This window comes from Megalops cyprinoides, chromosome 5 (genome assembly GCF_013368585.1).
Source record: "Megalops cyprinoides isolate fMegCyp1 chromosome 5, fMegCyp1.pri, whole genome shotgun sequence".
NCBI classification, from domain to species: domain Eukaryota; kingdom Metazoa; phylum Chordata; class Actinopteri; order Elopiformes; family Megalopidae; genus Megalops; species Megalops cyprinoides.
Window position 1 is genome coordinate 8,827,404 of NC_050587.1, and position 16,842 is coordinate 8,844,245.

The window sequence follows — 16,842 nt, forward strand, 5'->3', positions numbered from 1 at the left end:
ATCCAGCTGTATAAATGGATAAAATTGTAAGTTGCTCTGGATAAGAGTGTCTGCTAAATGCCAATAATAATGTAATGTCTTCCTTCTGTCTAACTAACAATGGAATCTATACTACAAAAAACTAAATCAACCAAAATATTTCCTTTACCAGGTATGGTGTTTGTTATATAGAAATTAGACAAAAGATTAAATGTCAACTGTTTTCTATTATTTATATTATTTATACCTAGCCCCATAATGAGAAATATAAACTTTGAGAGTATCCAAATTCATCAAACCCCTTCACAATAAGCCCATAGTAAAAGGCCCACCTGTTATACATGGGATGTCCACATGGGATTGCAAGCAAATATGTACATTCTTCATTTTTTTTGGGAATTATATCATCTTGAAATACATTCAGTACACCAGTTTGTTGCGATGTGTGAACAGTGTGGAACAGCTAGATTAATTTGACCAATAGGAGGACATTCACTAACTGTGCAATTGAGTTATGTGTATCAGTACAGTTACCCAAGAGTGTTCATCTAGAAGTGAGCCATAATTCAGTCTCAGTCCTTCCTTCAATATTTATTTATATGCAGTTGTTGTGTTTAATATGAACCATGAAAAACATGTTGGTTTAACCATATCAGTGGTACACAAGCAGGGGCAGTAATGGTCTCCTCAGCACAAGAGCACAGTCATATTGAACAGGAACATGAATGTCGTCAAGCGCAGTTTCCAGCATCAGACACACTGCCAAGTAGAAGTTTGAGATGTGGGATTTAGTTGCAAAAGTGTTTCTCTGTCTGAGCTTAATGAGAACAAACTTGCCATGAGACCGCTGTGCTTTTTAATTGAGATCTGCTGTATTTTTGTAACCTGAAGTGTAAATTTTTTAATGTTCCACCCTGTTTTTTCTTTTTATTATAATAATACTATCTGTCTGTATCTCTTTCTCTCTCTCACACATTCTCACTCTAATGCAAACTGCCACCAGCCATGCTGTAACTATGGCTACTCCTTTGTATGGTATATTCCTAGTCAAATAAACAGCATTTTTTTCACTGCGCCTACACTCTGTGTCTATGCTATGGTTCTTTCTCTAACACACTCTTGCCGGTGTCTGAGTACTCCTGCCTTCCACTCCGGGGGCCGAGCCGCACTTGCATCCCTGTCACCTCTTCAGCACAACTAACTCCACGGCAGCCTGTCTTGCACTTTCACTGCCTGCCACTACCAGGGCTGCTTTCCATCCATTCCCTAAAGACAGTGTAATATCAGGGCTTCATAGGCTGTGTACGTCACTCTGCGTCATACATATTCAATGTCTGTAATTTTCCCACATACCTTTTCAAAATGTAGTTCCTGCTTTCTCCAGCATATTTTGTTGCGATGGAGCACACTCAATCAGACAACAGAGCACTTTGTATTCATCTACTAAACTTATTAGATTATTCATCTACTAAACTTATTAGATTGTAAAATATAATGTAATTTCTAAAGTATGGCTCGAAGACTTAACAACTAAGAGTTTAGCAAAAAAAACTCCCAGTGAAAACATACCATTTTCAACATTCGAAAATGGTTGGTGCAGGCACTATAAAACTGAACAGGTTTAAATCATTTGTCATTGAATGAAACCTGTTATGATAACATATTTAAACATTAAAGAACAAGGTTAAAGGCCTGCATTTCCAGCATAGTGTTACCATTATGAATATTAGATCACTGTAAAGTTCTTTCTTCGGTCTTCATTTGATCACAGTGACATTTGTTTTGCAAGGCATACACCTACTTTCCAATTGTGGAAAAAAAACATGAACAACCTCTATTAATAGTCTCGACTATTAATTGGTTGATATGTTACCCTTGTTAAAAGTTAATGAGCATAATAAAGTGTAAATTAAATTGTCGATCTTCATTTTTTCAAACTGCATGGAGGGGAGTTGGCATATGGATGGGTATGGCTTAACACAAATAGCAAATCCAGTACTCCAAATACATGCTATGTGCTAACTGTAGTGAATACTGATGCTAAATATGATATTAAACATAAGCCATAGGTATATACATAGCCTTTCTTATTCACAATAAAGTAATAACAGGCCTAATATGTATAAAACCTATGGGGAAATTTACAGAAATAACCATAATTACCTTAAATAGCAAAAATAGCATTTCATCAGATCTCTAATAACAACAGACTGATAGAACACTTTTTTGATGCTTACTTTTTTTTTTTTTTTGCTTGATTGTTCTTGGTCTTTCATAGGATTGAGTTTCAGGGGTGAATAGAGTGCATATTTCTTTGTGCTCCAACTAATATATCCATGAGTACAGGTATTATCCATTATGAAAAGGTGATAAAAATGATTTTTTTACAGTTCTTAAAAATCTGCAGACTCAAAGCTATACCAATGAGCTTTGAGGGTTCCTTGCACTATGGACAAATTTAGGGTGCATAATGACATCAGTAAAGAAATCTGACAGTAATTTAATCATAATAAAATCTAGTGCAAGGATTAGGATTAAAGGGGACATTAGATTTAAATAACAAATAGTAGATGGTTAGAGATCAAATGACACAGAGTCCAGCTCTTCAAAGCTTCTCTTTATTAGCACATTGCATAAATCTAGATATAAATAATCATTGAATAAATCTAAAATGAATATAAATTCAAGCCCCACATTTACCACCCAAGAAAATAGATGGTTCCTCTGTTAAAAAGAGGAACGATTTTTCTGCAACATTTTTAACACATTGTTAAACGTGTAAAAAGGGCATCTGTAAAAGCAATTACTTCACAAAAGTCAATAAACATGGATACCAGCTTGTCTGGGACATTAGCTGGGCTCTACAATATGGTTTCCGAGTTAAATATCAAAAATCAGGCCAGTAACACAAAATGCTGCTTTTACCATGAAGGATCACATTGCAGCAGTAAGCCTTAATAAACACCAATGACCTCTAGTGCAAATACGGGTCTGCTTCAGTGTATTGCTCCAGTGTTGCTATAAGAGGACAGCACCCAAATGGAAAGTCTCTTAGGTGGTCATTAGCCTGGTGAGAGGATTCACATAGACTGTAAGGTAAGAAATCTCCATACAAACATAGCAAATGTTATTATGTCAAGTACCTAAAAAATCGTACAAAGTGGCTTGAGCAATATCAGTTGCACAGTCTGTGCAAAAAGCTTTGCAGTATTGACACATCATGTTCAGAAGATAATCATTTTGATTCAACTCATTATACATTAAATAAAGCCTAGATAAAAAAGGATTCATAAATCATTTTTTTGGAGAACTGAATGAGAATGCTTACTAATTTCACGTCATGGTTTCTACATTCATATTTCAATGAATATACAGACTAAATACGATGCTGTGAGTTACATAACAAGACATGTATTGAATAATTAGTCATTATCTCTGTTGAAATCAATGATAATGAACATAAAAGCTCTATCATGCTAATCTTTACCAAAGACGCCCCCTACTTTCTTCTTATTGCAGATACATTAAATAAATATTACTTGATAGAGTTGAGGGACCTACCATTCAAAGGGGCCACTGATCATGCTGTGGAAACAATCATTTTATTCCCTGACCCCAGGAAATGAAATATGTAACTGAGATGGCAGGTGTGTCACTCACCAGTTTATGGGTTAGTGAAGCATACCCATACCCATACAGCATCAAACTTGACCCCTTTTCGGTCAGAACACCTGAAACAATGACCATCTTTCATTAAAGACAGAAGACCCACCTTCTCAGGCTACACCTCAACACCCCTACCCAGTGATTTTTTTGTCGCTATTATGTGCAATTACATATGTGGACTTATGCTTATGATTTTTATGTAATTTGGGTATGTGGAGGATTACTTGCATACAATGTGGTACGTGTTAGAATTATACTTGAAATGGCACAGTCCTTACACCATGCTTTGCACTTTCATGTCAATGTAGGCACACATTTGTGATCTCAGTACCATGTCTGACACTGTCATTGTTCATGTGTGGTTAGTGGTGCTCTATTTTTGCAACTTTTCATGCCACCTTATCAGATACATTGTGTAAATCACTCTGGATAAGAGTGTCTGCTAAACGATAGTAATGAAATTATGGTGACCCTGGGGTCTGACTCGCTACAAACATTAATGTGTGTGCCATGTAACCTCATCTGAACTTACAGGATTTGAATACAGTCCCATATGGCCACATAATAAATGCCCAGACTTGGATTTTTTTAACTTCCTTCCTGTAATGTCAACAATAAATGTTCCAGGCCCTGAGTAATGCTTCTCACCCATAGTCTCTCTCTATATTTCACTATTAGCCACAACTATTCAGATGTGATATTAAACAGAGATCCTGACACTCTGAACATTAGAGATTCCTTGGCACGTCTCACAAAGAGTAGGGGTTCCATAGTATCCTGGCTAAATTTCCAATAGCTCTATCAATCTGGCCATCTAATAACCTCGCAGGTTAACTGCCTTAATTCCAAAATAAACTGGTGAGTGGCTGCTTTGCATCGCTCAGATGCGTGCTACACATTAGTGGTGGCTGAGGTGAGTAACCCATTTCTCTGCAAAGCGCTTTGAGAATCTTGAAAGGCACTATATAAATGCAATCCATTATTAATTATGACTGCATTGAATATGTCTAGGTCAGACAGCTTGTTCATTTTGATTGACAAAGTAGCCTGCATGGGATCTTGGTTTTTCGCCCTGCTGCACTGAAGAACAAAGCAGTAGTCTTGAGGGATACAGTCTGCTGAGATCTATGTTCTATCTGTGTCATGCTAGGCAGAAGAGGAGCTATGTCTGAGTGGCCTGGCACTCTGAATCACTAGCATATATGCGTCAACGGCAATGACGCGCTCGATCTAAGCAGGGTGCCTTATAGCGCTTATGCCTTTAAACAGGGTGACGTCCCTGGTCACAGCTTGCAGCAGGATATTTTTCAGCCTATCAGCCTTTGTGGTTATGTACCTGCGCTGTATAGTGGGAGACCTGGGTTCAGCTCTCAGCTCTAGGCAATAAGATCATCAACTCCAATGGAAGCCCCCCATTTGCCACAATATAGTGCTGCCCATACTGCACAAACTTACGATGTAATGAGGGCTGATAAAAGGATAATGATTTCAGTCTCCAAGTATAACATGAGTTTATGCCATGTCATCATGTCAATCTGCTTCAAAAATGAATGCCATGGCACCAGTTTAGCAATATATTCAACTGCAGAGCCACAAAATACAAAACATGAACTTTCAGTTGCAACATTCGGTTGTCAGTTATATGACGGGTCCATTTTGTGCTGTGACTCCTGTCAAACATCCTCTTACATACACATGTTGTGTCAATGAGTGTAGTTCACAGTGCCAGTTTCTTTGTATATTCTACAACAGTACCAGTGTTCTGACCATACAGTTACAACATATACTCTGACTGTGTTAGACCTAGTTGTGCAAGTCTGATTTATATAAAAAAGTACTTAGCATGTGTGAGAACTTGCAGTTTTGCGCACTGAAAGTGTTTTTTGTGGTAATAGGAAATTGTTCTCCAGGCTTCCATATTCAAGATGAGCTACCTGTGAAGTCAGGAAGCGTGGCCAAATTAGCATGAGGAATGTACTGTTGTACAGTACATGTATGTGGAGCTATGGTATTCCAACAACATGCATCATCTCACATTCATGTCACTTTTTATACATTTTTCCCCCTTTAATGCAACCCTATTTTGGAACCGCCAATTGTATATACAGGGTTTATCTCACCATGACAACTTTTGCACTCGTGCAGGAGCACTGAGGCAAGATGAAGGCAATCCCTTGATACTCACACACAGCCACTGGCTATTTTTTGCACTACAAGCACTCTACAGTGGAGTGGCTGCTCAGGAAGGCTCATCTTCTGCTCTACGCCTGTCCTTAGCCCATACAGATAATGAATGTATCAGTTTACCTGAGTGCTGAAATTGGTATTTTGAGGATGTGCTGACATTATGGATAAGAGGACCTGATTGGGGACAATCAAAAAAAAACTGAAAATACCAACTGTTTCCGCAGAACAAAATCAATACAGGATAAAGTATAAAGACAATAAATAAAGTCATCCTTTTTCGTTCAACACGCACAAAGCGATATGACCTCCTTAGTGGACAGATTATGCATTGCTGTACTGTGAATGCATTTAATTGTTGATCCAATGAGCTTATGATTTCGAGCCATATGATGTCTTATATGACTACAATACACAGATGACCCTGTTGCCACAAGATTTGATGATATAATATAAAGACAAAATTGCAGACTGCGCAGTGTTTCTGAATTGCATTGTGGTTATAATCATTGACTATATGGATGCTGCCAATAGTCGTTCTGATCTAATTGCAAACCCAGAGCGCGAGAAAACCCTGGAAAGCAAATAGGGAGGGAATGCTGACATGAGGCCTTTTTACTTGCTGCTTTGGCAGGTGTTCATTAAAGACCACTAGTGAATATTCAAACACATTGCAGCCAAATCAAATCATCTGATTACTCCTCAGTATGATGCAGTTTGGGTTTGAGCAGTTGTGTGTGGGGAAAAACAATTTTAACGTGATGATAATTATATTACTACCATCATCATCAAATGAGGAAAACAGACTTACATACAGTGAAACAACACTGTAGGGAAAAGATTATTTGCAGATTTAAATTACGCTTGCTGTCATGGTTTTCACTAACACCCCAAATAATTTTTCCACTGTGTTGTATACGTTCACTTACACACACAACATGGAATTCATAAACTCTAGATTCATAAACTCTGGAAGACTAACCATCACAGCTATGCAAATATCAAGATCTGTGCTTCCTTTAAGCTGGTCAGGATGGCCTAATTTTATGTGGGTATTGGGGAGGAACAATCACAGCTGGTCCTGAAACAATGCTTGCCTATGGGCTTTCTGGCTTTTCAGTCACGCTGAAAAAAAAACAATGCCATATTTCCTTCATCTAGGAAAGCATACAACAGTCAAATTCACCTAGCAAGTCAGGGTTGGAGAGAGCACTGTCATTTGACAATGCTGTAATCCTATATATTTATTATATCTCAAAATCACAAATCCTTGTGCACTTAATGGATATTCAGCTGGGTAAATAAAGGCAGTATGTTCATTGGTCCATTTTAAAGTACTTGATGTAATACTACATTGGTTGAATGTACCAAGCATTCTAAATCTGAGCATTGCCATAGTGTATTGATCCAATTAATTACCTTCCCTGAGTTTCATTTCGAAATGCATTTTTCCAGAATGGTTAAATTATTTTCAAGCTCTAATTAGATAAATGTGTCAATCAATGGTACAATACACCATTGAATTGTATGCATCTGCTTCATCAAAGAACAGCTTTTGAAGGTACAGTCAGAACAATTAAGGGTTGGAGTCAATAGCCTGGTACGAGGTTATTACGAGTATAAAGCCATAATACATAATATAAATGAACCAAAATGAAATGTTAATAGTTTTTTTTTATTATTATTTTAACGCTTAGCAGTATTTGACATCTGCTGTCAAAGGATGCTATGAAGAATGTGATTATTATTTAATTAATTGTGTGTTGTTAATCTTTTATATTCCCTTGTGTCTCTCTCACATTGATTGGCATGTTGAATGGGTTACAATATGTCGAATGGTTTAAAAAGCCTGAAACTGAGAACAGTGAGTTGAAACTGAGTACAGTGTCTGCAATACTTTAACATGGTAACACCCGTCCTTTACTCATCAGTGTGTACTGGTGTTATCTCCTAGGTTCAGAGCCAGCATGTTCAGGGCCAGTGGCTGAAGAGCTTGAATTGGTGGCTGGTGTTCCATCAAAGACTCCTCACACTGCATTGGTAAGTCATTAATGTTAACTGCACATCTCAGAACTGGTTTTGCAGCCTAAGAATATTTGCTGTCACCTTAAATATATAAGAAAATAAGAGCACTGAATGCCAAGAACAGCCCAGTCTGTCATCTGCTGTAGGCCTGCCATTTTAGTGCTGAGTGCTTCTCCCACTGTATCAAGCCTGGTCATGAACAAACCAATGGTCTTTCTGTCCACTGTGAGTCATGGTGATCTACTCCATGTATGTAATTATGTAATTATATGTCAAATGTAAATATGCAAGCATGCATATGGGATGTTACATTGCTATAACAATGCAGCAAAACACACTATTCTTTTGACGCATGATAGAAACAGTAATTCAGTCAGGCAAACTGATTATTCAGCATGATGATGAAAGATATACAATATGCTGGAAGGTGCAATTAGAACACTGTGCCTGTGGTTTTTATGCTTCTGTTTATGTGCTGGTTATCCAGATGGCCCTAATGGCTGTTTATATTCAGGCTTTGTCTTTATAAACTTATCTGAAACAAAATTATCTTTGATCTCTGAAAATAAAACAACTCAGTGTGCTCACAAAGACTGGAAATTCATCGCATGTATGAAGCACAGCCATTCGTCGTGCAGGATGTTATAATGTCTTTTTCTTAGTTTGGGAAGTCTAAAAAGAATTTAAGCATTTTCAATCTACAGTTGCATCCAGATTACATTTAAGGCTATGTAGCTGAGGCACGCATTACTGATTGTGTTCTAATAATGTATCACATTGTCACAATTCTGTAGGAATTATAGGAAACATTCACTATGAGAAAATATGACTGTCAAGTACATATTAAAAATATCTAGACCACTAATCTACACAAGGAGTACGCTCAGACTGCATCACCATCTTCAGAAACACTGTGGAAAAAATCCAGCACATAGCATATAAATGGTATTATCAGTAGTGTGCAGAAAATAGTGATATAAATTAATAACAATATGAAAAAAAGTGTTCGCTGACAACAACAACCTAAATCCTCTGCAGTCAGCAGTCACACAATCGTATTATCACATTATAGCAATATTCTAATGGTAAAGAAACATGTTGCGCATGCTATATATATGTGGAAACTACATTACCTAAGAGAGGTATTGGTGCATATTTTAAATGCCTTTGACTTAGCACATTTCCTCTAATCAGATGACTGGCAATAGCACATTGTTGCGGGGTTTAATTGTTCTGGAGCGTGCACTGTTTGTGTTTATTGTCTTTCACAAAAATGCCTTTACCGGCAGCTTTTGACCTCCAGGTCCGTGTTTCGCTGGGTTCCTATTTGGTTTGGAAAAACAAAGGCAGGATGAGGGCCAGATTGTTGCGCAGCTGAATAGGGAACTGTAACCCGAGCTAACGCGCAGGTCTCATTGTGTGGCCTCGTTGTGATCGGTGCCTGATTGCCCTGGAATGAGAGAGAAACCTCCAGGACTACATTATCCATTCATTATTCAGCAGACGCGCTCACACACAGAGAGAGGAGGGAATAGCGAGCGCAGGAGAGGCAGCGGAACGCTCAATGTCATCCAAGTCAAACCTGCCGCAAACAGCACCGTCGCACTCTGGCATCGGGGAGAGAAACGGACAGTGTGTGTGACTCGGCTTGTGCAGGCTCTTTTCAAACACTTTATCAGACTTTTCAACGCAGTTTTTACCTTTTTCTACGATTAAAATATTGTTTATTCTGCGGACTGGGAAGGGAAGGCACGGTGAGGCGCACGCAGTCCCTCGCTGGATCTCTCGTTCAGTGATGAGGTACGGTACATTGCTGGGTTACATGCATAGACTTAGTAGTTTTACAGCTAGCTAGCTATCAAACGTGTGTGTTTTACAGATGAAGAGAAAATGTACTGGAGTGAACTTCATTGGCTTTTCGTGGCTTAGTTAATAACACATAGCCTTTATATTAATTTGATTAAATGTAATACTGTGGGAGTGGTACAGGGAGAGGAGACCAAAAGAGGTCACTGAAGCTAGCATACTGCAGAGGTTTTTGTTCTTGCAGCATTATCTGTATCAATGACCTCAATCTAAATTGTAAAGATAGAAGTGTCTTCCTATAGAAATCATAACCAAGTGTCAGAATGGGTGTGTCAGGCAAACGTGTTATAGTTTTGAAGAGCAGAATCTGAGTTATCCCAGGATTTGGGAAATGGTTTTCAGTTTGTCAGAACATATTTTACATATGTAATATAATTTTTGGACAGCTCTTTAACTTTTGTATTATCTGCTTTTTATTGTGTAGCTCCATATATCTTTTCCTTGATTGCTCTGAAAGCCCCTGTTTTATTTATTGTGTTGATAATCTACACATTTGATCAGTCAAGCATTATGTCAGGTCACTGTATGCACTGAAATACAAAACTAATATTAAATTCTACCCCTTTTGTACTAAGCAAGGTTTATCTGATTTGGACATTTTGTCAGTGACGTGTACCAGGTATGCAAGTGCAATTTCTGACCTGATTGCTGTGCTTGGATCTGCAGTTCAACAGCTATCGAGGGAGTCCGATGTACATTTGGGACACAAAGCAACTTGACTTTAGATTTCAGAGGAAGTGGTAGGCAGTTGTATAATTTGTCTGAAGTAACAGTGTGATGCAGACAGAGACAGCAGCTGAATATGATGGATTGGAGCAAATTACTTTAAATTAATGCACACTGTGAGTGACAGTCTCAACAGGGTAAGCATCTCCATTTATTATTTGAATTTGAAATTTGTTTAGCTTCATGTGGTGGTCCAAAGGGTCTGAAATTGGATTTAATTTAATATGCCTGTGAACTACTGTACCATCAAGTACCATCTGCCCTACTGCTAACATGTCCCAACAGGATGCAGACTAAGGTTCAGTGCTTGCTGACAGGACTGCGATCAAGGACCAGGGAGTGATTTTCTCTCTGCCTCGTACTGTAGGGTGCAGGAGGCACTGGGAATTAAAGTGCTGATGTATTGATATTCCCCTTTGGGTTAGGTGGTAATGGAATGTCATGTCTGCAGTGACAGGGGCATTAACTGTGAATGCAAACTAATGATGTTTATGCACACAGTACCTCATACTGAGCGGAAGTCTGCATCATTTGCCATGAAAATTTTTTCCGCACAAATTTTTTTCTTGTTGGTTAAAAATTGTCCTTGTTTGCATCTCCATAATACAAAGACTATAGTCAATATTTGGTTGAAATGTTGCCTTTTCATACACTTTTTGGATCAGTTCTGAACCCACAGCTGTAAGCTGATGTAACAGTAAGAAATTTTGTTGTTTTTTGAAAGGTACTGTATAAAGTATGGAATGTGAAACTGAAGTACAGGTGTTTGCATGATTTTTATTTATTCATTTATTTATTTTGTCTGTGTGGATTATATTCTCTGAGTCACAATAAAGTTCATATCGGAAAAAAATTCAGTAGCGCACTATAATACATAGCCTCTGCAAAAGTTTATGCATGAGAAGTTTGTATTTGTGTCTTTAGACTTAATTAAATAATATGTTTTATTTTTCTTAATTTTTCTTAAGGAAAGCATACAAGAGAGCTGAGAAAAAATCAAGGTTGTGATAACATGAATAGTTAAACAGAAGTTACCATTTCATTTAAGGTAGTACCTTCCTTTTGATTACTAAAAATGCTTTTTAAATTAAACCTACGTTTGCTAATGTGAAGTTGCTGTACAGCACTCTCCAGTCTGAGATCGCTTGCAGTTCTTTCCACATCCTGTAAACAAAATGGTGCTGTTTTGGTATATAGCTCTGAATATTAACTCCCCAAACCATACATTCAGTTTGATCCACTTGTGGCCACTCCCGGAAGGTGGAAGAATCATGAGCTTTGTTTTATGGACTACTTCAATTTTCAGTGAGCAGCACAGAGGTAAATTATGTATGTCCCACAGTGTGCCTTTATTTAAGTATGAACAATGTTCTTTTCCCAGAAGTCCCATCTTATTTCATTTTTATCCATAAATCACTGTGGACATAATGATGAAAAAAATGAAACTGGGACAAATGTCTTTGAAATATCTTACTCTTAGAATGTCCTCCAGCATAAAAACAATTATTAATATTGTTTCTGAAAGATAGAAGAGCAATTGGCCTTTGTCTCATGTTGATAACTGATTCTCGTACCCAGACTACATCATGAAGTAATGCAAATGCAAAATGTGTGAGACAGTTCTGTACTCTCCCTGTGCTTTGTCATTAAGACAGAGAAGAGTTTCATCAAGTTTTATCATTTCTTTTGTCATTGTGTTCACACATTTTGCATTCATTTTACCAAAATAAATGTTTTGTGTTTTTTAATAATAAAACAATTTGTTCTATAAAGGACATGTTGAAAGGGACAGTTGAATATTCCCATATTCCCTGATCCAATCTAAAAATTTAATTTCAAATAAAAATATAGATGGACAATATTTAGTTTAACACCAAGGGGTATAGTGCAATGCTATTGCTACTCTCTGATAGGGGGGCACCATTGCCTCTAACTGCAATGAAGCAATACAAGCAATGTCATTGTCATCAGTTTCCAATGCCATTTAGCTTAACACAAAATCAGTGACAAAGACATTTCATGTCATGCCAAATTAAATATGTTAAAGCACAGAATTTAAGAACAAAACATAAATACCATAGTGATTTGTAGTTATTGGTTTATTTGGCAGACACTCCCAGATCAACTTTATGTCATTATGGAAAGTCATTAGGGCAGGACAATAAAATAGGTACTGAACTGTTTCATATACTATCTAATGGTGGATAGTCTTTTCCATGGTGTTACACAGGACTACTAAAAATCCTTTTGTTCCAGAGCATAAGATTTTTTTATATAACAGTAGTATTACAAATTCAGCAGAAGCAAACAAGTGTTCATATATCAAAGTGTATTTCAAAGACCGTGAATGCAAAGACATCTGCCCAAAACAAAACATTTTTAGTTACAACCACCTGCATACATGAGCATTTTCTTATGCAGAATTTGGTAAGTAAATGAGTAACTATTCCCTGTTCCATATGAGTGGCTGTTGAGGGTTAAATGATAAGTAACTCCTGCTAAGCGGACTGAAACATTTTCGGTGTGCATGGGAACTTAGTGTGTAAAAACAGGAAGCAACAGCTCTTTCCCATTCCACAGTACTGTCAGAAGGAATGTTTTGGCACAGCGCTACCACAATACCATTTCCTTTTTTTCTTTCCTGAGGAGATCATAAGATCAGTGTAATGGGGATATAATTGATGTTGTTGGTTTGTAAATTTGAGGAATATTCAGATAATAATAACTTTTGAAATACCAAATAGCTCAATCTGCCAAAAATACATGTGTTCCAATCTCAGTTGTGTATGATTCCTTCTAATTATTAATGTGCTCTTTGTAGCTTTTAAATTAAACACAGTCTCACAACTGCATAATTGTTATCAGGTGAACAGGTGTTCCTTTCTGACGTTATACCTCAAGGGGAAGAAACATGTTTGACGCGCTGCTATTTCCTCACAGAAATAGAAGGAGGAGAGAGATTGCTTTAAGCCCTGGGTATCAAGTATACTGTTCTGAGAAACAGGGGCAGTCAGCCCTGCAGGGTTCTCTAGTGTCCATCTCCTCTCCTCAGTGTGCATCACTCTCATTAAGCTTAATGGCCCTTTAGTCACTGCCTCTCAGGTGGGCGACAGACAACGGGTCAGAGAGACCAGCGGACGAAAACAATTTTCTCATTTATTGTTTCCTGGTCACTTCCTTGTTCTCCCACTAAGAGAAGCTGTGTAACACTCGATGTGAGTGTTTAGTGTATTGGCAAGTTAATTCATGTACCTTGACATTTCAGGAAATTAAGCTGGGGAAATTAATTATGGATTCATTCACACGTCTTTTTTTTTGCTTGACAGCTAGGGTAACCACACTTGGAGCTCTACTGTGTACTTTCATACAATTGTCTGGAGCAAAGACACTCCCTGTGTGTACAAGGAATAGAACTTACCCTCGTTTCATATGACAGTGAGAGTACTAACGCAGTGTTTCCCACAGACATTTTTACTAGTTAAGGTAAAGGACAGTGTGAGGGGAGCTGTTGTGTTACTCATGTCTTTGGTATGAATAAGTATGTTTATAAGTATAAATAGAGTATAGACAGTTAGCTGTAATGTGCATGGACTGTTTACATCTAAACTGATATATGGCTATGTCATGGTTAGCTACATAGCTAATAACATTTGTTATAGCTTAATACAGCTAGTTAGCTAAGTATCTGGGCGTCCTATGTTTAGTAAGAGTCTCCATATCACTAAATCCTTAGCTACCTGTCTTAATATCAGTTCAACATCAATTCTATACTTGCATTTAAAACAGCATAAGGACAGTCAATAGGATTCACTTTCAGTCCTACAAATGTCTTGTAGTGGGCTATATCTTTTACTGCATCAATGTAACTAGTCAGCTAAACAATTGTACAGATCAGAATCAAAGGTAACCCCAAGTATTAGTTTCCCCACTTGCAGGTCAAAGTAGCTTGGTGGCCATCTACAGCATATATATTAGCACAAATCATCAGATAAACCTTAGCTGTATGGCCGACCCTGTTCAGAGCATGCGCTTTTGGCATCATGTCAAAATTGCTCTTGGTTAGCAAGGTACTTTCCCATCGTTTTATTCTATGTTATTTTTTATCCTATGACAATTGAATTGAATATAGTATTTCCTCACTGCCAGACATATGCACTTACCTGTCATTTCCCATTTTGAAAGATATCAGTTATATGATTCATGATATGTTTACATGGTCTGTCAAATATATGATTCTCATGACGGTATTTTGAAAACTATGCATCTGAGGATTAAGTAAAGTATATTCTGACATTTAGCCTAACTCCTGCAATTTACAAGCCTCTGTGTCTCCTTAAGTCAAGGCCTGTTTTGCTGTCTTTGGAGCAGTACTCTATGAAGGACTCTCACAAAGAAATTGTAATTCCCTTTCTGTTGAGTGCTGAGTGTCAAATGGAGAGGCAGTATGTGCCATTTTCTTTTTGTATGGCTGGAAGTTGACTGCTCAGATTTCTGTTGTTCTAGATGGTACTTCACCTTAAAGACCACACAACTAGTATTCTGATGGACCTTGAAGTAGACCTGTATTGATTTGAGGCATTTTAATGTAATGACGTTGTGCTAATTAATTGCAGCAGATAACATTAACACTGCCACTGCTCTCTGTGCTCTCTGTATAGTACAGTACATAATGTTATGCACTAGGGTTCTCAAATGACGTGCTCTGCATTCATGAACCACATTCCTCCATTCTGCAGTATCCAGAAAAAAATTTCAAAGGACGTTCCTTTGCCATTGCAGGTCTGACTAAGAAAGAGTAATATGAAAATGAGTGTATCCAAAATTAAACCAAACAGGAGGCAGAGAAGGAGGCGAGGACAGCTGTTTGGATAGTGCACAAGAAAACTCATGGGGTTATTGCCTTGATTTACAATGTATAATTTGCCTGGCCTGGGAACATTTTGATTGTTTTGAGAAGTATCTTGATCATACTTCTCATATAATTTATACTACTAGCAATTTCAAAAACAAAAGTCAAAATAATTAAAAATCACTTAATAAATGCTGACCCAGTTAGCAAGAAGACTAGGGCCGAGCCCGGGAACTGTTCGGCGCCTTCGGTTAAGACTCGGCATCACTCAGCCGGCTATCTGGCCGAGTGCCGCTTGCCACCTGACAGCTAGGGCGTCGGCAAAATGCAGTAGCGCCAATGCTGTGCGTGTTTACTCGGCCCAGATGCACATTAACCTATAAGTGCCACAGGAAACCGCGAAGGATAACTGATCACCACAGCCATAACTCGAAATTACCTTCAGTAAAACAAACTCCTAGGCTACTTGTGATTTCTTTCGTTTGTATTACACTGTGACATTGAAATATATTAGCCAAATTAGCTCTTAATTAGCTGACCAAAATCAACATTTTGGAAAATATTTTAGCATATAAATATGTAAATTTGATATATTACCTCTTACATACTCCAAACTACGCCACTGGCTAAATATGTTTTGAGCAGTAGCGAACAGTTAAAATTCAAGTCAGGCTTGTTAACGTTATTTCCACATCCGTATCCAAATAGCGGCTCGATTACGGCCACCCGACTCAGCTGAACTCTGGCTTTGAATCTAGGTCCAGGTCCGGCCCGAACACTCGGCTTGAATGCAGCCCGAGTGTGGTATACCACATGCTTACGAATCGGGCCACTTCTGGCGCAGATACACTCAGCCCAATACCAGAACCCCGAGTGAGCAGATGCTGCTTTGAGCTAGCTACCTGCTAGCTAGCTAATATGAAGCGCCAAGAGCTTCGAGCTGACCAAGCAGTTACCAGTACGATCAAGTTATTGATGTAGAAAATTCTTTGTCACGCGATAATGATAAGGTTATCTAGCTGAAAAAAGTATGAAACTCCTCTGGCAAAGGCTCACACTCATTAGCAACCATTTTGACCAGCTAGCTACCTGCTAACCATTTGGCGGGCTTTTGGGTTAACTGGCTAGCAAAAAACATTTTTGTTGAAAGAATAATAAATACTTGCTAGGTATGTAGCCCAATGTCAGACCTATCGCGTTTGTTTCAATTATTTGAAATTTACATTTAGAATTATTTGGTAGTATTATCTAAGAGTACCCCCTGCCAAGCATGTTTTAGATCTCTCCCTGCTCCAACACAGCTGATTCAAAGAGCAATTATAATTTTAATTATTATGTAGACATTTAGAGGTATTATTATATAGTTTACATTATGAACAGTAGTTTTTTAAAAGCACAACACTCTCTTTAGCATCTGAAGCATTTAGGGGCTTAATTCATATGTGAAATAACTTAAATAGCTAAGCAGTAAACCTATATAGCCGAGTTGTACGCAGCGGCAAGTTTTTGGACGAAACCAAAGCAGCATCTGCTCACTCGGGGTTCTA

At 37.9% G+C, this 16,842-nt stretch overlaps 1 protein-coding gene across 2 annotated transcripts in view; it reads left to right on the forward strand.

Moving 5' to 3' along the window:
- Window positions 1–16,842, forward strand: part of LOC118777402 (A-kinase anchor protein 2) — a 120,435-nt gene that overhangs the window by 67,089 nt on the left and 36,504 nt on the right. For both annotated transcript variants that reach the window (XM_036528248.1, XM_036528249.1), the window contains exon 9: window positions 7,784–7,869. In XM_036528248.1, coding sequence (XP_036384141.1) covers window positions 7,784–7,869 — 86 coding nt within the window. The remainder of the gene's footprint in view (window positions 1–7,783; window positions 7,870–16,842) is intronic.